Here is a 25,502-nt window from a genome sequence, read left to right on the forward strand (position 1 = left end):
ACCGTTGGTAATTAGATTTTTGGGTTTTTTTCCCCCCACAAATAATACATAACTGCAATTACACTGAAACAACCATCGGGATTTTCCAAAGAATTTTGCAATTTTGACATTTGCGTGCAAATTGACATTTACCTTAACAAGTCATAAAGAGAAAAGGTAAATGTTCCATTATTGTCATTTAATATTATATTTAGACTGTAAAACACAAGAAAGCCTTTAACTTTTGTCAACGTAAGGCAGAGAGTTGCCACTTTGTCCAGCGCCCTTCATAGAAACCTACAGCACCTGGTGTTCCTGGGTGGTCTACCCTCCAAGTACTGACCAAGTGTGATGATGTAACAATTATGGTGGGTGGCCATCACTAAGGTATAGATGTTGGTTGCTGGGATTGCAAAGTTCTGTTAACCCAGAGTATTTGGGTGCAATGTTCCCTATGACTTCACCATCCATGCAGTGTTAACCACTTGATCGGCTTATCAGTACATGGCCAGTTCCGCATGTGATTTTGCCAAAATTCTTCCTGTTAAACTAATCTATTGATATCCTTCTTTCCATTGTTGTCAACCAGGGACAGGTTTTGATTCAAATGCAAATTTCATCAGGTCCACCCCCTCCCCCACCCCCATCTCCTACATTTTCTCAATATCAAAAGTAACCAATCAGAAAAAAAAATCTTTATTCTGAAGATGAATTCGGAGTGTGGAAAATTTACAACAGAATTTCAACTTTAAGTAGTACAGGTGTAATGGAAGATTCTAACTGTTTTTTTTAAACTTTTGCAGCCTTTGGTTCTGCAGGGCTGAGAACCTGCTTGTGTTTTAGAATCAGCAGACATAAGCTAAATTCCACCGAGGGGCCAGAGATGCTGTTATCTGAAGAAAGGACATCTGTGTACCAAGAACATTTAATCTTCCTGCTTGTTTTGGTCACAGACTGTCAGAGGCCTAGCCTTGATGCAAAATAAACCATTGTATTCAAAGTGATAAGCTAGCTTGCTCGCTTATCTTTCTTGCTGTGCTGGGAATAGGTGCTTGGGTAAGCAGTTTTTGGGTAATATAAGCCATGGTCCCGCTGCTGAAGTTTGAGACTCTCCGAGAGGTGGCAACATCTCTCAGCAAGAAGAAGAACTTCTAGAGTCCAGCCAACATCCCGGTCGGGGGAGGTGGAGAAGCTGCTACCGGCGCCCTGACAACCTACTACAAGTGTGCAGTCGTTGCCTCGCTTCGGCAGTTGGGACCAGTCCAAGCGTTGATAAGTATAGTTGGGAAGGGCTTGCATATTGTAGTTTGAAATCAGCTTTTGAATTTGTAATAAACATTTGTATAAACTGAACTGCTCTCGGTGTGTGTGTCTATTTTCTTTTGGTAGCTCAAACGCTGTGACCAATCTAAAACAAACAAAATGAGAGGTATAAGTTTACCCAAGACAACAGGCTAATACACAAGAAAAGCCCAAGCCAAACATGGGTGCAGCTATTTGAGAATTTATTCTAGATTGATTTATTAAGAGGCTTTTAAATTATAAAGGTCAGGATAGAATGAGATGCCCAATAAAGCAGCTGCTAAACATGCTTCTGTGGTCTCACCTTTAACAGTATGTTTGAGACCCTCAAAATCACTGGGATCATACAACAAACGAGTATCTGGCAATTTAATCATCTCACGCAGTTCCTGTTGAGAAAAAAAAACAGGGAAAGATAAAAAATAATACCTCCTGCCTGAAAAAAAAGGTGAAAGATACGCATGAATGACAAAATGAGAAGTGCTTTTCTCTATAATGGATCTTTACATAGATAGTATATAAATCTCATCTTCCACAAACTGCCTTTTCAAGAGACTGTTTCCATTTTATAATTTGCAGCAATTTTAAGTTAAATTAATCTTGCACTCAACATTAGTCTGATTACTGATTCACCTTGCCATCTGAAAACCTACAAGGCCCATAAAATAACAAAGAACATATGAAATAGGAGCAGGAGTCGGCCATCCAGCCCATTGAGCCTGCTCCGCCATTCAATAAGATCATGGCTGATCTGATCATTGACTCAACTCCACCCAACCTGCCTTTTCCCCATATCCCTTAATTCCTTTTTTTATGTAAAAATCTATCTAACTGAACCTTAAACAAGTTTAATGAAGCAGTCTCAACAGCTTCCCTGGGCACAGAATTCCACAGATTTACTACTCTCTGGGGAAAAACGGATTTTCCTCATCTGTCTTAAATCTACTCCCCTGAATCTTGAGGCTGTGTCCCCTAATTCTGGTCTCACCTACTAGTGAAAACAATTTTCCTGCCTCTATCTTACCTTTCATAATTTTACATGTTTCTATAAGATCTCCTCTCATAATCCCAGGTGATTTAGTCTCTCCTTGTAGGTCAATCCCCTCATCTCCAGGATCAACCTGGTGTACCTCCTCTGGACCACCTCCAAGGCCAGTATATCCTTCCTCCAGTATGGAGACCAGAATTGCACACAGTACTCCAGGTACAGTCTCAGCAGTACCTTGTATAGTTGCAGCATGACCTCCCTGCTCTTGAATTCAATTCCTCTAGCGATGAAGGCCAACATTTCATTTGCCTTCTTAATAACCTGTTGTATCTGCAACCCAACTTTTTGCAATTCATGCACAAGCACTCCCAAGTCCTTCTGCACTACAGCATGCTGCAGTTTTTTACCAGTTAGATAATAATCTTTTATTTTTCCTACCAAAGTGGATGATCTCACATTTACTAATGTTGAACTCCATCTGCCAAACCTTTGCCCACTCACCTAACTTAACTATATCCTTCTGCAGCCTCTCCACAACCTCTGTATAATTTCCTTTTCCACAATTTAGTATCATCTGCAAACTTGTCGACACAACACTCTGTCCCCTCTTCCAAATAATCAATGTAATTGGTGACCAGCTGCGGGCCCAGCACCGACCCCTGCGGCCCCCCCACTTTTCACTGTCTGCCAATCAGAAAAACACCCATTTATCCCAACTCATGTCAGTTAACCAATCATTAATACACTTCCCCAATTCCATTCATCTGTATCTTATTGATAAGTCTTATGTGCGCCACCTTATCAAACGCCTTCTGGAAATCCATATATACAATGTCAACCTGTTCCCCTCTATCTACCGCACCCATTATATCCTCAAAGAACTCCAGAAAGTTTATCAAACAAGACCTGCCCTTTCTGAATCCATGCCGTATCTGCCTGATGGAATCCCTTTGTTCTAAATGCCTCACTATTTCATCCTTAATGACAGCTTCAAGCATTTTCCTGACAACAGACATTAAGCTAATTGGCCAATAATTACCAGTCATCTGCCTACATCCTTTTTTAAAAAGTGGCGTGACATTTGCTGTCTTCCAATCTGCAAGGACCTGCCCAGAATCCAGAGAATTTTGCTAATTGACTACCAACACATAGACTATAACTCCCGTCATTTCCTTCATTTCCCTGGGATGCATCTCATCAAGACTAGGGGATTTGTCCGCATCAAAAAGAATCCACATCAAATAGAAAATCAATATACAAGAACTTTCATTCCTTCTCCCATCCTTAATATTGTTGTACAATGCCCAGGATTAAATAGTAGGGATGCTAATTAACTACAACACATGCCACATAAACAGTAAAATTGACTACATTAGTTTGGTCTGGGAGTAAACAATATATCAAATCAAGCCTAAAATCCAACCTAAAAAATGATCACTTCACAAAAGGCCTAATGCTCGATGTCAGGAGCTACCAACTCATCAGCTTGTACCATGAGAAACAACAGGATAAATCTTCCTGGTCATGGCCTGACATAGGAACAGAAACCACATTTCAATGGGAATTTTGGCCTCCAGATTGGACAGTTTTAAGGGAATTTTAAGGGAATTTTTTTTTAAATTAAACATTTAAATAGTTACGTGCACAAATTTTAAAGAGGTTAAATTTCAGTGCCAGCACTCAGAAAAGCTTTACAGCTTTGTCAGAAAGTAAAGCTTTGCCTCAGGGAGAAAGCTTTGGCAGTTTGCTACCTGGAACTTTGTTCCACAGACATCTTTCCAACTTATTCCAGGATATGGAGAGCTATCAAGTTAAGGTCTCTATATCAAGTTCAGATGAATGCAGACATTCCATTTAGCCAGTGAGGCAGATCCAATACAATCATAATATCAACCTTTTGGTCAAAGTATGGCACCCTGAAAACATCAGATAATAGACGACATACAAACACCTGTCAAGCTTATCTTGTGTTACTCACCCAACTGTTTACCATGTTTTCAAACCTGAATTAAATGGCAAAATTTGGTCTGACAATGCCAAACTGTTCTTCCATGTTGTCTCATTGACTTAATGCAAATTAATGGATATTATCATTTGCAACAAAACATGAAACCAGTATTGTTCAATTCCAAATAACAGATAATAGCAGGAAATAACCCATTCAATTTTGAAACTCTGATAGATGCTTGAAAGGCAGAGGACAGAAGCAATATGGAATAAAGGTGCATTACATGCTGTCTACCCACACAAAGACGAACCAAAAGCCAATCCATGATTTTAACCATGATATCATACCTTTATCGTAAATGCCACCTGGAGAGGTCCTCTTCTCCCAACAATTACCACACGTTTCACCTTACTATTTTGTAGAGCCTCTAGAGAATGCGCAGTAATATCTGTTTTCTGTGAATATATCCAACTATGTTATTGCAAGATCATTTCACAAGTAAATAATTTCTGAAAGCATTAATGAATGTTAAAACTTCTCCCAAATTATCCATTGTCCACATTTGATAGGGAAATGATCAACCTACAGTACTAAAACTTCCCAAATACTGTTTAGTTTCGCCATGTACATCATTTATGTAAAATCATATTTACAGATGGTAAAAGCCCATTGATCCAGCTCTCTGACAAAGCATCCTGGCCACTCTATTCTTTATTTCTCAAACAAAATACACAAAAGATTAAATATCTCCTTTTTAAAATCAATATTAAATGGCAATTTTTTGGAGAAATACACCATGAGCCAAATATTGTCTCAAGCAGGATAAATTTCAAGACAAACCTTAAGCATGTCAATAGGAGAAAGGAGAATTCTGGCTATATCCAATGCCACATTCCCATGTCCCAAGATGACTGCAGTCTCATTGTTCAACTCTGGGTTTAACTGCAATAGAAAATAGCGCAACATCTAAGCTCCTTGCACTTGAAATGGAAATCTATTGAGCAATATTCACTTTGAATCTATTACTTCAAATGGGCATATATTATGCTCATGGGCAAAAGAGAACTTCACATTAAAAATGTGATTAAATGTTGTACAAAGCCCACCTAGTTTGTCAAATATTTCCTAAATCAGGCAGCTAGAATATGACCTTGTGTACAAAAAGTAGCTGATGGAAAATTGGTCACAATGCAAGAATAGCAACAATATATGTTGAAAGATTTTTTTTCTCCCTCTTCCAAACTATTCATTTTCATCATCCCACCTCCTGCTGCCTCACATTCAGGATGAATGCAAACAAACACAAAAGGGACAGTGGGATTGGGTGGGAAGGAAAGACTCCATAATTGCAGTCGGTCTATTGTTTAATTTACTACCAAAAATCATATTAAGCATCCTTTGCACTTAATATTTTCCTTATATTAACTGAGGTGGATTGAATTAGGGGGGGGGGGGCGTACATTTCTGAATGGGGTGTCGGCAATAATGGTTAAATCTAGACATAATATTTGGCCACGTACAGTGTCCTGCTCACTTCCTTCTCCTTACAAATTAATAAAATTAATATGCAACTTAGATTGTAGCTTGTTCTTCGAGACCCTTAGTAATCTAAGATTATTTGCATACTCTTCTGAGGAAGCTGAAGGGACCTGTAGACTCTAGCACAGATGCACATTTCAGACAGCTGCCTTGTAAACCACAAGTTTTGTAACAATTTTTAGCATATACTCCCACATTGTTACAGTTGAGACAGGGGTTTTATTTTTAAAAAGTCTCAAAATTTCACAATAAAATCATGGTGTTTTTCCTCAGTAGAATGAGAAGAATGTACTATAAACTTAATTTTTTTTTAAAAACTACAGTATATGCACCGAATGAACCCCAAGCTCTTGACCGTGGCAAATTACATTAGAATTACCAATTACCTCCAGCATAGTATATACTGGGAGGACATCAAACTGCCCAAATGTGGGGCCAGGGGGAAGGGTGTGAGAGTCATTATCAATTGAATGCAAATCAAAACGGTTGGTACATGGCATTTTTTCTGACAAGCATTGACTTAAATCATTATAATATGATAGGAAATATCTATCCGTTGAGCAATCCCAGATTTGGGGATTAACCAATTGTTCTCTCAAAAATTGCAATTGACAGGCAGTACTTATTTTGTCACCTTTGTTTTGTTGATAGAGATACTGTGTTTAGACACAAGTGCACTTGCCTGTGACAGATTATGTTATATTTTATATAATTATGTTTTAAAAGGAGATAAATTGTGGCAGGTTTTTTTTTAGTTTAGTTCACATACAAACAGATCTCATTTTAAAATGCCAGAGCTCTGCTCAAGCCTCCGAATGCCTTTGCAAAAACTTTGAAGGATGCCTATAAGGACTTCACAAGTAGGTGCTAATTGGACATGCTGTGGAGTATTGGATTATTGTTTTGGAAAGCAACAGATGAACCAGCTTGGAAAATTAGGTCAGTCTGTTGAATGATGATGAAAGGCTGAACTAACCTTCACTTCTGGATGGTCAGGAGCAATACCAAATCTCACAAGGCCAAAAGGAACAGTTTGTCAAAGTGCAGTTTATCTGAGTGTAGTTGGCTATTCTAAGAGGGTCATGTGGGTTTCTCTGTGTGTGTGTGTGTGTGTGTGAATGAGAGAGAGAGAGAGTGTGTGTGTGTGTGTGTGTGTGTGAGTGAGAGAGAGTGTGTGTGAGAGAGAGAGAGAGAGAGAGAGAGAGAGAGAGAGAGAGAGAGAGAGAGAGAGAGAGAGAGAGTGTGTGTGTGTGTGTGGCTGGCTGTAAAATAAAGACATCTGTGGTGACCTGAAAGAAAAAGTTATCATCTGGAAAACCCAAATGAATGGGGCAAGTTTCTTCGGCAAGACACTGATGTGGCTGATTGGAAGGAATCAGTTTGTGTCCAGCAAACAACAAATCTCTCTCTGAAAACCAACAAGAACCTTCCTGAACTGTAACCATTTACCTTTCAAGCACCAAAGCCTGGGAAAATTCATAAATGTTAAATTCTGTGCACAGAATAAGAATTGTCTGATACCAGTGAACTTGGAGGAGTGAAAAGTGAGATTGGACTGTAAATCAAGGAACTTTTCTGAACTTACACACACATTACATACACATGCCCTTAGAATTAGAAGGGGATTAAGTTAATAGTAACAAGTTAAAGTTTGATCCTGTTTTCATGTTGAAAGATAATTAAAAGTAACTTTTGTTTAAGTAACTATTTGTTTTGGTGAATTTGTATTGCTGCTAGGTTTTGGGGACCTCTGGGCTCATAACATGCCTAATCATCATTCTTTAATATTCAATGAGAATCTAGTTCCAATCACATAAATTCAATATACAGATGTACCAAACATCTTGCATACTACAGCCAAACAGGTACACAAAATATTACAAGAGTATAAATTTAAATGAACACAAATGCATGATAGAGAAAGATAAAATATCAAAGATTAACTAAATAAATATTCACATTAGCAGAGTGTAAGAAAAAAAGAAACTGATATTTTTAATACAGTGAAACCTCGTTAGAATGTGATTCATTAATCCGTGGAATTGCTTATAGCGCAGGTATCTGTGGACCCCAAACTTTGCAAATAAGTTGATTAAAATTCAGAATACCAATATTAAAAGCATGCGCTTGCTTTCTTTCATTGAAATTGTTAGTTATAAGCTGCTTTCAGGTGGAATCGCCAGGAGAATATGGCTCCGGAGCCGGCTGTGGGCGTCTGCAAAGGGATGTTCAGGTGACAATGCTGAAGGCGGTGTTCTGCAACCTGAATGTTCTGCAACCTGAAAGGTCTACAGCAGTCCAAGGATGTTGTTGAGTGGAGGCGGATCAAAGGAAAATCAAACGCCGTCTCCTGAGTCGGGGCAGGGGCAGCCGCCTGACAGCTCCCCTCCCCGCTGCTGACAGCCCACCTGGCACGGGACATCAGGGATGCATCGGTTGCCCCAGCCCCGTAGTCCCACGCCGGCCGCTCCAGCCCCAACATCCCATGCCGGAGGGCTGTCAGCAGTGGGGAAGGGGGCTTTCGGGCAGCAGGGAGGGGGGCTGTCGGGCAGCGGGGCTCCGGGGAGATTGGCTATTTGGATTTGATTATCTGTGGGAACTCTGACATATATGCATCTGTTCTGCGACTCAGCTGTAACGTGTATGAAATCTTGGACCCCAACTACCGCATTTTAACGAGGTTTTACTATACCATACAAAATCCAAGACATTCAAAAATCTTTAAGCAAATAATGTAGAGGAAATAGATAATGTAGATGTCATTTAACTTACATGTCTGTTTTCAGGTAAACCATTATACCAGCCTACCAACGATGATGCAGAATATACACCCTGTAAATTCTCCCCAGGAATTCCTAGCAACCGATTCGTTTCAGCTCCATAGCTCTTGGATGACAAAATTGCAAGCCGGTCATAAACTGATGTTGATTTTATATAATACCACAGATTGGAGAAACATTTCATTACACTTAACATGAGGGATAGTTATAGAGGTTGACTTCTGGAGAAACAGAATCAAGAAGGCTATGACAAACAGAAAAGGAAGGCCAAAAATACTTTTAAAGGTTTGGATTGTCAAGGATCTAAATAGCAAAGAAACTTTTAACTTTAAACATCGGGAAACTGGCAAATATTTAGTAATTAACAAAATTTCAATGGTCTCTTACCAATACCAGAACATGGTATGCCTGCTTCAGTTCCTCAATGCTTACATCCTTTCCAACAGTAATATTTCCATGAAATGAGCAACGAACTTGGAGAGCTGTCTGGGTGAATGCATTCACAACATTCTGTGGGGTATACACAATGAATATAATGGTATTTAAGGACCTCATTATAAACAAATTACATTCCACACTTGTGAGCTGATTATGGTGCCACTTTGTTTTATATATGTGTATAATATTTTATTTGACAATATAAACACAAATACAAGAACCTCAGTATTTCTTCCCTCTAGACACCTGGGGGAGTGGACAAGGGAGTGGGTTTGAAGTGAGGGGGAGCAATTGTTGGCATTTCAGCTCGGAGGAGATGGCCACTTCCATCAACCTGTTGCAGCCTTTGTAGAAGGGAATATATTATGCAAACATGATGACTATACAATTACAGAATTTAAAATTAACACATTAAAATTATCATTATCTAGACACTTCCAAAGAACCAATGTCAATACAGATCAACATCTCTTTTATACAGTGATTGTAATTTTATTCTATTTAATTGAGGTAAACATTATTGACTAGTGAACATTTGCAGAAAACCTTCAATCCATGAAAATTTATGCTCAAGGTCCACTATTCTTTTCCTTTGATTCATCTCCACTCAACAACATCCTTGGCAAATGTTAGCTGGAAATTTAACTATTTGTGGACTTCAGGAAGGAGAAAGTAGTCCTCATCTAGGGGCCAGCAGTGGAGAGGGTAAAGAACTTCAAATTTCTGGGTGTAACATCTCTGAAGATCTATCCTTGGGCCATGAAATCAATACAATCGTGAAGAAGGCTCGGCAGCAGATATATTTCGTAAGGTGTTTTTGAAGATTTGTTATATCACCACTTTCGTAAATGGAAAGCATTCTGACTGGTTATATCACTGTTTGGAATCGAGGTGCCAATGCACAAGTCAGGAGAAAACTACATATAGAGGGTTGTAAACTCAGCCAGCGCCATCATGGGCATTATTCTTCACTCCATTAAGGACATCTTTAAGAGGTGGTGTCTCAGGAAAATAGCCTCTATCATCAAGGTCCCTCACCACCCAGTCATTTCTCACTGCTACCATTAGGAAGTCCAAGGATACAAACCAACATTACAAAAACACCTTCTTTCCCTCCATCACTAGATTTCTGAACGGACAATACACTTTTAATCCTCTTTTTGCATTTTTATTCTAAATATTGTATTTACAGAACTGTAATTTATAGCAAATTTGCACCTGTACTGCACAAATACTGCTGCCGCAATATAACAAATCTCGTGACGTGCTCATGATAAACTTGGTTCAGATTCTGAAATGCATGCCACCGACATGGAAATCGTGCAAATGGCCTCAGTCTTCACACGGATTAGTGGAAGATTCTGTTGAATGTTGATGAAAGGCTGAACTAACCTTCACTTCTGGATGGTCAGGAGCAACACCAAATCTCACAAGGCCAAAAGGAACAGGCTGCTTTTCATAGATGTCAATCACAGTCGATTTATGGTACTGGAACATAATGAATGTAGTAAACGGTTTATAAATATATTGCTCCTCTCCACGGCAATCAAATGTAAAATGAAAACACGACACGTAGGAAAAAAAAAATCCAAAAATTACTCAAAGAAACATTGAGTGAACGGAATTTTAGATTACATTGTGTGAACCCTATCACTGATAGAAGGTTTCTGATTACCGGGAGCCAGAAAAAAAGTACTGGATTCACTTTCAGAAGCATCCAAATTACAAAGTACCAGAAATCTCAAAACTAATGTGCATCCTATTGACTTGGCATGAACTCAGAAGCCCTTTTTCCACTGGCATCCCAGTTAAATGGCTGCGTTGTCGCGGGATAGGAAATGGTTTGTGCTGTTTCCACACGGCCATCTTTAACCGGAACACTGACTGCTTTTCTATTGGACACAACTCATCCCCAGGAATGGGGGAGTCAATCTTCATCCGGAAACAGGTGACTATCTGCTGTCCTTTTTTCCATTGTTTTAATCAGTCTGACGCCGGGGATATGAGTAAGTGTCGAGGTTGTCAATCCCCAGCGGGATTTGATTCTGGTGTCCTGAATTTTTTCTTTTTTTTCCCCCCCCCCACTAGATCCTGTCCCAGTTAATTCCCCATTAATTCCTAGGACAAAGTGCCAGTGGAAAAGGGGCTAGAGAGACAATTCCCATCCACCCAACCATCCCCCATGTTAAATAACAAACAAAGGAGAAAAAGATTTCCTCTTTCCACATGCTTTATGCCATGGTTTACAATTTTGTTACATGTTAGGGGATTGAGTTCAAGAGTTGAGAGCTCATATTACAACTCTACACTTGGAGTCTTGTGTTCAGTTCTGGTCAGCTTATTAAGGGAAGGATGTGGAGAAGCTATGGAGAAGGTGCAGAGGAGATTTACTACAATATTGCCTGGATTGAAAAATAAATCTTATGAGACAAGGTTAGCAGAGCTAGGACTTTTATCTTTGGTGCAAAGAAGGTTAAGAGATGACTTAATAGAGAGTTATGAGATTCCAAGAGGTAGACAGCCAACACCTTTTTCCCAGGGCAGGAGTAACAAACACCAGAGGACAGCAGTACAAAGTGAAGGGAGGAAAGTTTAGGGGAGACATCAGGTGTAAGTTGTCGGTTTTTTATTTTTATTTTTTAAAACCAACTACTTCCTCCTGATCTCTCCCCTAAAGGGTGCCTGGAATGCCTTGCCAAGGTGATGGTGGAGGCTGAAACATTAGGGACATTTAAGAGACTCCTACACAGGCACATGGATGAAAGATAAATAGAGTTTTATGAGGAAGGAAGGGTTTCGGTTTTTTTTAGTAGAAATATATATAGGTCGTGAGCTGAAGGGCCTGAACTGTGCTGTAGTGTTCTATATTCTAAATAAAACAAGCAGATAATTGGATGCCAGTTTGATATTACTATACCCAGTGTTTGAGAGCAAGGTTAAGAAGTGCATTTCATTAGCTATTGTTTTAATTCCTCAAATGTAAAGCAACCATAACTTCTACAAACTGTTATACAGTTCACAGGTCATACAATCTTTGAAAGGAGACAGAAAAAAGTAAATATCTTGGCTGGCTATGGCCATCTGAAGACTACTTCCAGCCTTCAACTATTAAAGCAGAAACATGAATACATTATATTTAAGGCTCTGAATGTCAGTTTGCCCAAAACTGGGTTCCCTAGTCTTCCTGATACACCGTTAAATTCACCTCTCAGATCACCTGGCATTCAAACGTGATGCATCAAGATGTTATTGGCATTAGTAACAATTCTACAGCTGCAGATTACTTGACAAAGGAAAAAATGCATTTAATATTATATGCTTTAATATAATATTCTAATTGTTTCCAAATTTGTGCATTTTAATTGGCATTTTTCAATTCTGTTTTTACTTAGTTCAGTTTGTTTTAGACATACAGCACGGTAACAGGCCAATTCGGGCCTATGAGTCCATGCCGCCCATTTTACACCCAATTAACCTACAATCTGGTATGTTTTTGAAGGGTGGGAAGAAACCGGAGCCCCTGGAGAAAACCCACGCAGATACAGGGAGAACATACAAACTCCTGACAATCAGCGCAGGATTCAAACCCAAGTCTGGTCCCAATCGATGGCGCTGTAAAGGCATTACACTAATCGCTACGCCAACCATGCCGCCCAGACTGTGACAGTAATCTTTCCTCAACAAAAAAGATTCGTTCAAATGAAATTCGAAGAATGCTGTCGCAACCTTTACTATCTTTTTTTCCCTTGTGAAAACAAATGATAGCATAAATTTTTTTATTGAAAGGCTGAGTCTGACCTTGCTTGTCAGCAAACTATAAAGACTTATAGTAATCTTGGTACTTTCACACTTCCACTAACTGTGGTTATCTCAAGGAAAGGAACCAAGGCCAAATGTAGTAACACATCCAATACTAGAACACTTTACAAATACCAGAAATGAAATAAAATCTTTAAGAAGAGCAGCTCTTGACCAAATCATGGCAAATCAACTGCCAAGTCCCTGGCAATAATTTCTAAAGCAAAAAGAATATGTGGGCCAAAAAAGTGGAGCAAGAATTGGCCATTTATCCTTTTAAGTTTGTCCTCATGATTCAGAATGCAAGTGATTTATGTATCAACTCCATTTATGAATGTGTCTCATTAGAAAAATATCACTACTTCTAACAGAATGGTCCAGCTCTTAACAGGGAACTTTTTGTATACCTTGATTTTTTTTTTTAAATAGTTTACAATCTGACAGAAATAATTTTCCTTGATAACAGAGTGCAGGTTTGCTGTCCAAGTGTTAAGGGTTAAATCCACACAAGGAACTAAAAGTCAATAAACACATTTTACTAACAATTATTTGAATTCCTCAAATACAGTTTTCTCTGACTAAATGGATGAAGGTTTTCACAGTTTATTATAAGCCATTCATATCAGCAATGGGATAACTTGCTTCTGTATTTCTCTTTTTATATAAACAATTTTTATTCTTGTTAAAGATTGAATGATCTCTTTGGGTGTAGCATTTTGTTGAAATAATTGTGATATTTATTTGTGTTGAATTGGGTGCTTACTAAGTGTTAATCACTACATTGGAAGTGTACCGATCAACACCTTACAAAAGAAAAATTGGTGATTGCCTTGCACCTCCTTTCAATCTGCAAGGACATTTCGGGCTTCTGTCACTTTAATTCTCCCTTCCATTCTCTCTGGTCTGTTTCAGTGGCCTCCAACATAAACGCAGCAAAAAAAAAAACCCTTATCTTGATGAGCCAAATGGCCTATTTCTCCTCCTACCTCATGGACTCTTATGTTCCATCTGGCCACGTGACAGTCATCCAAACTTAATATTGAACAGTTGGCACCACACCTTTACAGTGCCAGCAATCGGGACCGGACTGGGGTTCAAATCCCATGCTGTCTGTAAGACATGTTCTCCCCATGTCTGCGTGGGTTTTCTCCAGGGACTCTGGTTAATGGGGTGTAAAGTGGGCGGCACTGTCCCATGGGCTGAAATGGCCTGTTACTGGGCTGTATATCTGTATTTTAATTTTAAAATTTAAATTCTTTCAGTTAACTCTCTTTCTCTTCCTCCATGTATGTGGCAATGTCTTCAATTATTTCCTTTTTTTTGTCACCTGCTGCTGGGTCTTAAACCTATTGGTACCATGAAACTTTGGTCTGTACCAGTCACAAATCTAATTTCTATCTACAAAATACCAACCTCATTTGTCTTCTCTTTTCCAGTTCTGAGGTGCCCTTGACGCAAAGCATTGAGAGTTTCCCTTCACAATGATACTCTTTGACCTAGTGTGCTTCCAGCATTTCTATTCTACTTCATATTTTCAGACTCTGCTGGCTTTGCTCCAATTACTCTCACAATGCAAGAATCCAATCATGAGTCTAAAATCTTTCATCCGAGCTCTAGCCTCAAAAACACATCTAGGAGACCGTTTTATAGGTCGCATGGAATCACTTTTCAGAGTAGAAGTCAATTGCATTATGTAAAACAAAGAATTTGTATTTGTTAACTATTTAACTGAGCTGAGGAGGGTGACTTGGGTGCTAGAGCTCGTGTTCATTGCTGGAACAGGCAGGAGGTCATGTGGCTACAGAGGTTACAGGAGCACAGGAGGCAGTAGCATCAAAGGCGGCAGTGGGATCCACCAATACTCTACAGCTCCTTTCACATTGCCGATTCAGTGTGGGTTAACCAGCTAATTTAACAGGTCCATTGCCAGTAATTGCACAGTGTGAAATGACCCAACCTGGCAGGGGGAATTAAATTTAACTCTGACCGAGCCTGGCCGAGTTAACTTACTGGCAGTGTGAAAGCACAACCTACTCTTGCATTGTCACCGCTGGAGGCAGGGACCCTCCCCCATCTTTTAAAATGCTGGGCTGCCGATTTACCAGTAATCATGGTGTAATGGGAAAGGCTCTGGAGGTGCAGCATGCCCGATAAGTTTTCCCACTTCCTAGGAGGGTGGGCAGTATGAAAGGGGCTTAGGACTCTGAAGGGACTCTCTTTTTGCTTCTCTTTCTCTTCTTGGTAGGGCGATGAATTAGTGGCATGCCTTTCCAAATTTTGAGTATTATGTACATGACAATAGAGGAACTGAATAAAAGAATCATGCTTAATTCAAGTTTAAGGTCATTTATCATCTGATTGTACAAGTTCAAACCGAGATAACAGCCTTTCTGGTCCACAACACAAACACATATACAGACATAACACACATACAGACAAAAGATACATTTGCACAGTACTTATATGCAAATATTAAAATAAATATTATTGCAAAATAAATAGTTGAGTGATGGAGAATTTGTATGAGCAGTTCATCAGTTGTTTAGCAGTCTCACTGCCCATGGGAAAAAGCTGTTTCTCAGCCTGGCGGTTCCGGCTCTGATATTCCTGCACCTGTTTCCCGATGGAAGTAGCTGAAAGATGCTGCATGGTTGAGGTCCTCACTGATCTTTAGACGATGACTCCAGTAAATTCCATCGATGGGGTGGAGGGCGTTGATCAAAGATGCTTTGGGAAGCAAATGCTCTCAAAAGTATCAAATCAGGAAAAAGAATCTCACAGTTGTACGTGATGTGATGTATGTACTCTAACAATAAATCTGAACTTTGTACTTATTGCAATGGACTTTCTTTGAGCAAACGTACCTTTAGCAAATGCTGGGCAGTATAGAAACCTGCAGGACCACTGCCTACGATACAAACTTTAATCTCAGGATCCGAAACAGAGGAAAACATTCGTATTCCTAAAGTGAATACATAAGATGCATATTGTTGCTAGTGTTAAAGTGCCTCAACATCTTACAACCAATAATTATGACCCAACTTGATCTATTCAACAAAAGAAATAGACTTTTGTAATGCATACTTGATACCAAGAATAAAACATGTCCCTCACGTTTCCAATGTAAAATCTCAGTGTGGAAACAACCATTTTTATATTCAGGAATCTGCCTGTTTTTTTTTCCCCCGTGCCTTGACAAAGGCCTAAGGCCCAAAATGTTGATAACCCTTTACTTCCCATAGATGCTGCATTACCTGAATTTGTCCAGCACATTTCTATGCTGTACTGACAGAACATTTTTTTGCACTATGAATATTTATTATTTTTATCTCTTCCTTCCAAATATATGATATTTTTTTCTCTCTTTATAGCATCTAAATGTACTAAATTTGTATTAGTGTGCTTTAGACAACCAGAAAGCTGCAGCAAGTAGGACATCCATTGCAACTGTACATTGTACTTATATATTTGACAATACACTCAAACACATTCATAAATCAGTTTTCAGATGGCACAGGTCATTTAGCATTGGATTTGTTTGGAAAGCTTATGTCTGACTCATCTCTCTAAATTTTATGAAAGTATCAATGAGTTTAAATCAGTATTTTAGAAAAAACTTTTGGCAGATTGATCAGAAAACTAAAAGCCCATAGGACCAAAGACGAGTTGAAATCCTGAATTTAAGCTTGGTGAAGTGGAAGTAAGTAGTAATGGTCATCAGGGTAAATTAAAATTAAAACAAGGTAATGCAGAATAGATGGATGAGAAATATGCAAGACAAATGTGGCATTACAAAAGTTCAGAGAGTCCTTTGAGTTGTGTTGGAGTAATTTATGATTAGATTAGTAAGGGAAATTGAAGAGTCTGATAGCTGTTGGGAAGAAACTGTTCTTGAACCATCTCTACCTTCCTCACGAAGATAGCAACACGAACATAAATATTTGGGAGATTGTGCAAGAAGAGTATCAGAATCAGAATTTATTATCATGAACAAGTCATGAAATTTGGTGTTTTGTGGCAGCATCATCGTGCAACATTCATATTATAACCATCTTACAACATTACTATAAATAAACTAAAAATTGGTTCATTAATTATTCAGAAATCTGATGGCAGCTGGGAAGAAGCTGTTCTTGTGCCATTGAGTGCTCGTCTTTAGGCACCTGTACCTTTTTCCCCAATGGTAGCAGAGTGAAGAGGGCATGGGCTAGGGTGTGGGGGGATCTTTTGAGGATAGAAGCTGCTTTTTTTTTTTAAAAAGACACCACCTTCTGTGGATCTCCTTGATGGAGTGAAGTCTGGTGCCTGTGATGTCGCAGGCTGAGTTAACAACCCTCTGGAGTTTATTCTTGTCCTGCATATTCTTGTCTCCTCCATACCAGGCAGTGATGCAACCAGCCAGAATGCTCTCCGAGAAGTTTATGAGAGCTCTTGTTGTCATACCGAATCTTCTCAAACACCGCACAAAGTATAGCCGCTGGTGAGCATTCTTTGTGATTGCATCAACCTGGAGGCTCCATGACAGATCCTCAGAGATGTTGACACCCAAGAATTTGAAGTTCTTGACCCTCTCCACTACTGAGCCCTCGATGAGGACTGGGTCCTGTTCCCCTGACTTCCTCCTGAAGTCCACAATCATCTCCTTGGTTTTGCTGACACTGAGCGCATGGCTGTGGTCGTTACATCATTCAACGAACTGATCTCTCTCCCTCCGAGACAATTCCTCATTGCTGTATGTGATTCTGCCGACAATTGTGGCGTCGCCTACAAGTTGGCGGACATCATTGGAATTGTGCCTGGCCACACAGCCATGGGTGTATAATAAGTAGAGCAGTGGGCTAAGTCCACATCCATGCCTGTATTGATCATTGAAGACCACTCCAGTCCAGAGTTGGAATTTATTCAGGACACAGAAAAAGTTAATGGAAAGCGACAACACTTGAGAGGGACCACACTAAAGAGAAGTGGGCAGTTGACAAGATTGGGTCAGGCAAGGCTACTTTAATTGTGGACAGGGGGTGGGGAGACATTTTCAGGGGTTGAGCAAATTGAAATGCAGATAAATCACCAAAACCCTGCATGGAACAGCCGTGGAAAATGTAATTAAAGTACATAACATCTGGAACAAGAGTTCAGGAACAGGGTGCATGGGTCTAATTCTATTAGAAAGATGGGTCTCCCATGAAAACATGGAAATAAATGTTTGAAAGGGTGATGGAGGGAGAGAGCGGAATCAGTAATGTGGAAGACAACACCATCCCACAGGGAGGAAGAGGGAGCAAGTTGTGGGCTCAATCTGGCAGTGAAGGAGGACCCGGGACCCCGGACAGCGGCAGTCGGGTCTCCATCATCATCGCCGCCGGCCTCTGTGCCACTTACCGGTCCCGCAGGCTCCATGGCTAGTCCGGCGGCAGTGCCGGGTGAGGAAGGTGCCGGCAGCAGCGACGGAGGAGCGGAACATCGCCGCGCTCCTGCTCCGTCCTTCGCTGGACTGCGATTCCACCACGTCATTCACCCAGACCACGGACACGAAACATTCGCCAATCAGAACGCTCCATACTCGTGTCTGACCCCGCCCCACCAACCCCCGGCCGGCGCGAATACAAGCTGTGCGGCTATTGGTGACTGGGAAAGGCGGGTTCGAAATGGCGGTCGGCGATTTGTGAGGGCCCCGGAGGGGTTGGTCTGGAATGGGCCTGACGGGAGCTGTCGCCTCTTTTTGTTGGATTCTGGCTGCAGAGGGATCATTGTGCTGTCCCCCCAGCTGGAAATTAGTGTAATTTCCAGCATTGAGACAATTTGTCAGTTCTCCAGGTGGAGGGGAGACATTTTGTGTTGTCTCTGGGTGAAGGAGGGGAGATGGTTTGTGTTGTCTCTGGGTGAAGGAGGGAAGATGGTTTGTGTTGTCACTGGGTGAGGGAGGGGAGATGGTTTGTGTCGTCTCTGGGTGAAGACGGGGAGATGGTTTGTGTCGTCTCTGGGTGAAGGAGGGGAGATGGTTTGTGTCGACTCTGGGTGAAGGAGGGGAGATGGTTTGTGTCGTCTCTGGGTGAAGGAGGGGAGATGGTTTGTGTTGTCTCTGGGTGAAGGAGGGGAGATGGTTTGTGTTGTCTCTGGGTGAAGGCGGGGAGATGGTTTGTGTCGTCTCTGGGTGAAGGAGGGGAGATGGTTTGTGTTCTCTCTGGGTGAAGGAGGGGAGATGGTTTGTGTTGACTCTGGGTGAAGGAGGGGAGATGGTTTGTGTTGTCTCTGGGTGAAGGAAGGGAGATGGTTTGTGTTGTCTCTGGGTGAAGACGGGGAGATGGTTTGTGTCGTCTCTGGGTGAAGATGGGGAGATGGTTTGTGTCGTCTCTGGGTGAAGGAGGGGAGATGGTTTGTGTTGTCTCTGGGTGAAGGAGGGGAGATGGTTTGTGTTGTCACTGGGTGAAGGAGGGGAGATGGTTTGTGTTGTCTCTGGGTGAAGGAGGGGAGATGGTTTGTGTTGTCTCTGGGTGAAGACGGGGAGATGGTTTGTGTTGTCTCTGGGTGAAGACGGGGAGATGGTTTGTGTTGTCTCTGGGTGAAGGAGGGGAGATGGTTTGTGTCGTCTCTGGGTGAAGACGGGGAGATGGTTTGTGTCGTCTCTGGGTGAAGATGGGGAGATGGTTTGTGTTGTCTCTGGGTGAAGGCGGGGAGATGGTTTGTGTTGTCTCTGAGTGAAGGAGGGAAGATGGTTTGTGTTGTCTCTGGGTGAAGACGGGGAGATGGTTTGTGTCGTCTCTGGGTGAAGACGGGGAGATGGTTTGTGTTGTCTCTGGGTGAAGGAGGGGAGATGGTTTGTGTTGTCTCTGGGTGAAGATGGGGAGATGGTTTGTGTTGTCTCTGGGTGAAGGAGAGGAGATGGTTTGTGTTGTCTCTGGGTGAAGGAGGGGAGATGGTTTGTGTTGTCTCTGGGTGAAGGAGGGGAGATGGTTTGTGTTGTCTCTGGGTGAAGACGGGGAGATGGTTTGTGTTGTCTCTGGGTGAAGATGGGGAGATGGTTTGTGTTGTCTCTGGGTGAAGGAGGGGAGATGGTTTGTGTCGACTCTGGGTGAAGGAGGGGAGATGGTTTGTGTCGTCTCTGGGTGAAGGAGGGGAGATGGTTTGTGTCGTCTCTGGGTGAAGGCGGGGAGATGGTTTGTGTCGTCTCTGGGTGAAGGAGGGGAGATGGTTTGTGTTGTCTCTGGGTGAAGGCGGGGAGATGGTTTGTGTTGTCTCTGGGTGAAGGCGGGGAGATGGTTTGTGTTGTCTCTGGGTGAAGGCGGGGAGATGGTTTGTGTTGTCTCTGGGTGAAGGCGGGGAGATGGTTTGTGTTGTCTCTGGGTGAAGGAGGGGAGATGGTTTGTATTGACTCTGGGTGAAGGAGGGGAGATGGTTTGTGTTGTCTCTGGGTGAAGGCGGGGAGATGGTTTGTGTTGTCTCTGGGTGAAGGAGGGGAGATGGTTTGTGTTGTCTCTGGGTGAAGGAGGGGAGATGGTTTGTGTTGTCTCTGGGTGAAGGAGGGGAGATGGTTTGTGTCGTCTCTGGGTGAAGACGGGGAGATGGTTTGTGTCGTCTCTGGGTGAAGGCGGGGAGATGGTTTGTGTCGTCTCTGGGTGAAGGAGGGGAGATGGTTTGTGTCGTCTCTGGGTGAAGATGGGGAGATGGTTTGTGTTGTCTCTGGGTGAAGGAGAGGAGATGGTTTGTGTTGTCTCTGGGTGAAGGAGGGGAGATGGTTTGTGTTGTCTCTGGGTGAAGACGGGGAGATGGTTTGTGTTGTCTCTGGGTGAAGATGGGGAGATGGTTTGTGTTGTCTCTGGGTGAAGGAGGGGAGATGGTTTGTGTTGTCTCTGGGTGAAGGAGGGGAGATGGTTTGTGTTGTCCCTGGGTGAAGGAGGGGAGATGGTTTGTGTTGTCTCTGGGTGAAGGAGGGGAGATGGTTTGTGTTGTCTCTGGGTGAAGGAGGGGAGATGGTTTGTGTTGTCTCTGGGTGAAGGAGGGGAGATGGTTTGTGTTGTCTCTGATGGTTTGTGTTGTCTCTGGGTGAAGATGGGGAGATGGTTTGTGTTGTCTCTGGGTGAAGGAGGGGAGATGGTTTGTGTTGTCTCTGGGTGAAGGCGGGGAGATGGTTTGTGTTGTCTCTGGGTGAAGGCGGGGAGATGGTTTGTGTTGTCTCTGGGTGAAGACGGGGAGATGGTTTGTGTTGTCTCTGGGTGAAGGCGGGGAGATGGTTTGTGTTGTCTCTGGGTGAAGGAGGGGAGATGGTTTGTGTCGTCTCTGGGTGAAGACGGGGAGATGGTTTGTGTCGTCTCTGGGTGAAGACGGGGAGATGGTTTGTGTCGTCTCTGGGTGAAGACGGGGAGATGGTTTGTGTCGTCTCTGGGTGAAGATGGGGAGATGGTTTGTGTCGTCTTTGGGTGAAGGAGGGGAGATGGTTTGTGTCGACTCTGGGTGAAGGAGGGGAGATGGTTTGTGTCGTCTCTGGGTGAAGGCGGGGAGATGGTTTGTGTCGTCTCTGGGTGAAGGAGGGGAGATGGTTTGTGTTGTCTGGGTGAAGGCGGGGAGATGGTTTGTGTTGTCTCTGGGTGAAGGCGGGGAGATGGTTTGTGTTGTCTCTGGGTGAAGGAGGGGAGATGGTTTGTGTTGTCTCTGGGTGAAGACGGGGAGATGGTTTGTGTTGTCTCTGGGTGAAGACGGGGAGATGGTTTGTGTCGTCTCTGGGTGAAGACGGGGAGATGGTTTGTGTCGTCTCTGGGTGAAGGAGGGGAGATGGTTTGTGTCGACTCTGGGTGAAGGAGGGGAGATGGTTTGTGTCGTCTCTGTGTTAAGGCGGGGAGATGGTTTGTGTCGTCTCTGGGTGAAGGAGGGGAGATGGTTTGTGTTGTCTCTGGGTGAAGGAGGGGAGATGGTTTGTGTTGACTCTGGGTGAAGGAGGGGAGATGGTTTGTGTTGTCTCTGGGTGAAGGAAGGGAGATGGTTTGTGTTGTCTCTGGGTGAAGACGGGGAGATGGTTTGTGTCGTCTCTGGGTGAAGATGGGGAGATGGTTTGTGTCGTCTCTGGGTGAAGGAGGGGAGATGGTTTGTGTTGTCTCTGGGTGAAGGAGGGGAGATGGTTTGTATTGTCACTGGGTGAAGGAGGGGAGATGGTTTGTGTTGTCTCTGGGTGAAGGAGGGGAGATGGTTTGTGTTGTCTCTGGGTGAAGACGGGGAGATGGTTTGTGTTGTCTCTGGGTGAAGACGGGGAGATGGTTTGTGTTGTCTCTGGGTGAAGGAGGGGAGATGGTTTGTGTCGTCTCTGGGTGAAGACGGGGAGATGGTTTGTGTCGTCTCTGGGTGAAGATGGGGAGATGGTTTGTGTTGTCTCTGGGTGAAGGCGGGGAGATGGTTTGTGTTGTCTCTGAGTGAAGGAGGGAAGATGGTTTGTGTTGTCTCTGGGTGAAGACGGGGAGATGGTTTGTGTCGTCTCTGGGTGAAGACGGGGAGATGGTTTGTGTCGTCTCTGGGTGAAGACGGGGAGATGGTTTGTGTCGTCTCTGGGTGAAGACGGGGAGATGGTTTGTGTCGTCTCTGGGTGAAGGAGGGGAGATGGTTTGTGTCGACTCTGGGTGAAGGAGGGGAGATGATTTGTGTCGTCTCTGGGTGAAGGCGGGGAGATGGTTTGTGTCGTCTCTGGGTGAAGGAGGGGAGATGGTTTGTGTTGTCTCTGGGTGAAGGAGGGGAGATGGTTTGTGTTGTCTCTGGGTGAAGGCGGGGAGATGGTTTGTGTTGTCTCTGGGTGAAGGAGGGGAGATGGTTTGTGTTGACTCTGGGTGAAGACGGGGAGATGGTTTGTGTTGACTCTGGGTGAAGATGGGGAGATGGTTTGTGTTGTCTCTGGGTGAAGGAGGGGAGATGGTTTGTGTTGTTTCTGGGTGAAGATGGGGAGATGGTTTGTGTTGTCTCTTGGTGAAGGAGGGGAGATGGTTTATGTTGTCTTTGGGTGAAGGCGGGTAGATGCTTTGTTTTGTCTCTGGGTGAAGGAGGGGAGATGGTTTTTTTGACTGGGGGAAGGAGGGGAGATGGTTTGTGTTGTTTCTGGGTGAAGATGGGGAGATGGTTTGTGTTGACTGGGTGAAGGCGGGGAGATGGTTTGTGTTGTCTCTGGGTGAAGATGGGGAGATGGTTTGTGTTGTCTCTGGGTGAAGATGGGGAGATGGTTTGTGTTGTCTCCGGGTGAAGATGGGGAGATGGTTTGTGTTGACTCCGGGTGAAGATGGCGAGATGGTTTGTGTTGACTCTGGGTGAAGACAGGTATTGGGCACTTCCAGTTGTCCCAGTAATGCCAAGACAAAGACTGAGGGGAACGATAGGCTTTATTACACTAGAGATTGCTGACCTGGGTTAAGGCTAGGGAAATGAGGAGAGGAAAACGGGACTCGTCCTTTATGGCCTTGGTCACATGGGAGAAGTCTAGGAAAGGATGTCATCAGGATGGCGGTCCAGCCGGTACAAACAACCATATCATTATCTCCAGGTGGAGGGGAGTCATTTTGTGGTGTCTTCAGGTGAAGAGGAGGAAACAGACACTTTGTGTTGTCTCTGGGTGAAGAGAAGGATAGAAAAATTCAGCTTGTTGAATGGTGTAATGACAACAACTTTGTGCTCAACTTCAGCAAAACCAAGGAGATGATTGTGGACTTCAGGAGGAAGTCAAGGGGACTTCAATGAGGACTTCACTGAGTCCTCATTGAAGGCTCAGTTGTGGAAAGGATTAAGTATTTTAAATTCCTGGATGTCAACATCTATGAGGATCTGTCCTGGAGCCTCCATGTTGATGCAATCATTAAGAAGGCTTCCCAGCAGCTATACTTTGTGACGTGTCTGAGGACATTCAGTGTGTCACCAAGAACTCCTGTAAACTTCTACAGGTGTACCATGTATAGCATTCTGGCTGGTTGCATCACTGCCTGCTATGGAGGTGCAAACTCTCAGGACAAGAATAAACTCCAAAGGGTTGTTTACTCAGCCTGTGACATCACAGGCACCAGACTTCACTCTAATGGTGGCATCTAATTTAAGTGGTGCCTTAAAAAAAAAAGCAGCCTCTATCCTCAAAGACCCCACCACCACCACCCAGCCCATGCCCTCTTCACTCTGCTGCCATCGGAAAAAAGGTACAGGACCCTAAAGACACAAGGACAACTTCTTCCCCGCTGCCATCAGATTCCTTAATAATCAATTAACCAAACACATTACCTTACTTTTTGTGCACTATTATATTAATTTTTTAGAGTAATGTTGTAAGATGGTTATAATATGAATGCATTATGATGTTGCTGCAAAACACTGGATGTCTTGTTCATGACAATAAATTCTGATTCTGGGAAGAGGGACAGATAAATTGTTTTGTCTCTGTGTGGAGAGAAGGGAAGACAAATTGACTTGTTTCTGAGTGGAGAGAGGGACAATTTGAGTTGTCTCCAGGTGGAGAGAGGCTATTTGTGTTATCACCAGGTAGAGAGAGAGTGAGAGTCAATTTGAGTTATCTCCAGTTTGGGGCGGGGGTGGGTGGAAGGAAGAGAGAGAAAATTTGTTTTGTCTGGGGAGGGAGGGCGAATTTGCATCCTCTCGAGGTGGAGAAGGGCATTTGGGTTGCCTTCAAGTGGCGATCAAGAGACAATTTGGGTTCATTTCAGGTGACAAGGCACAATTTTGCTTGTCTTCAGGCAGAGAGAGGGAGGTAATTGTGTCATCTCCAGGTAGAGGTACAAAGGTGCTTGTTTTTCTTACCACCAGCACTAGAGTCAAGCTTGCAAAGGGCAGACCATCCAGGTAGAAGTAATGGCTTGGATGTTGCAGCTGGACAAAGGGGGACATAAAAAAAGTCCATTGATATGTGTAGGGTGGAATTATGGCGGGTGTCAATTTCAGAGCATCACTTTGATCCCACCACGAGGACATCATCCCGCTGGCAAAGCAGTCATTCACATTGAAAATATTCAGATAGGAATTGGTGGAGTTGAAGACTGCAGTGAAAGATGGTTCATGGATGCAGCAAGAGTTGGATCAGCTGGAGAGGAATGGTGGCAGAAAGAATTTAATCGGTGAGGTAATGCACTATGGGAGGTCAAATTCTGTAGGACATATGGAGTAAATGACAGGACATCAGAGTACTTTCCAGAGCTTAAGAAGGGAAAGCTCACAGGTGGAGTTGAAGGAGGCCATTCAATCTGTTCTTTCACAGAAATGTTGTACCATTCAATTGTACCTTTATTGATATTAAATATTGTGGGTTTTTTTTTAGCTCAGGATGATTCCATTCAAGAGCGAAACATTACTCGAGAATATTTGAATGAAGCAGCTGTTCCAAATATTTCCTATTTTAGTTTTTCCTGTGGCCAAGCAATTCCTCTGAACAAGGAGCTGGAAAATCATGGGAAGGTTGACCAAACTCATTTGAGGAATCCAAACCCAGGATAGGGGGATTAATGAAAATTGGAGGTCGATATTGTACAATCTGGTGAGAGACTGTTGAGACAAAATACAAAGTCTTTGCAGACATGACCCCAGTATTTACTGCATCGATCTGGGAGAGAGCTTTGTCGTGCACCTTCGCAACACCAAAGAACCTCCCAATAGCCAAGTAGTGGACACCTGCAAATTGGAGGGACAACACCTGATATTTCTTATCTTGCTGGCAACTTTCTCACTGAACTTCCGTACCCATGGTAATAAACTTGAACCGAAACAAATC

The 25,502-nt window shown here is 42.8% G+C and overlaps 1 protein-coding gene across 6 annotated transcripts in view; it reads right to left on the reverse strand.

Moving 5' to 3' along the window:
• The window catches only part of fdxr (ferredoxin reductase), a 58,848-nt gene that overhangs the window by 32,757 nt on the left and 589 nt on the right, over positions 1-25,502 (reverse strand). For 5 of the 6 annotated variants that reach the window (XM_069929443.1, XM_069929445.1, XM_069929448.1 and 2 more), the window contains exons 1-8: positions 18,152-18,635; positions 15,637-15,734; positions 10,367-10,462; positions 8,924-9,046; positions 8,529-8,642; positions 5,058-5,159; positions 4,565-4,672; positions 1,586-1,670 (exon numbers count right to left, since the gene is read on the reverse strand). In XM_069929443.1, the coding sequence (XP_069785544.1) occupies positions 1,586-1,670; positions 4,565-4,672; positions 5,058-5,159; positions 8,529-8,642; positions 8,924-9,046; positions 10,367-10,462; positions 15,637-15,734; positions 18,152-18,233 (808 nt within the window). In that variant the 5' untranslated portion in view covers positions 18,234-18,635. Of the gene's footprint in view, positions 1-1,585; positions 1,671-4,564; positions 4,673-5,057; positions 5,160-8,528; positions 8,643-8,923; positions 9,047-10,366; positions 10,463-15,636; positions 15,735-18,151; positions 18,636-25,502 lie in introns of those variants that run through there. The other variant, XM_069929446.1, reaches the window with a different exon arrangement.

The sequence above is a fragment of the Narcine bancroftii genome, chromosome 3 (assembly GCF_036971445.1).
Source record: "Narcine bancroftii isolate sNarBan1 chromosome 3, sNarBan1.hap1, whole genome shotgun sequence".
Taxonomy (NCBI): domain Eukaryota; kingdom Metazoa; phylum Chordata; class Chondrichthyes; order Torpediniformes; family Narcinidae; genus Narcine; species Narcine bancroftii.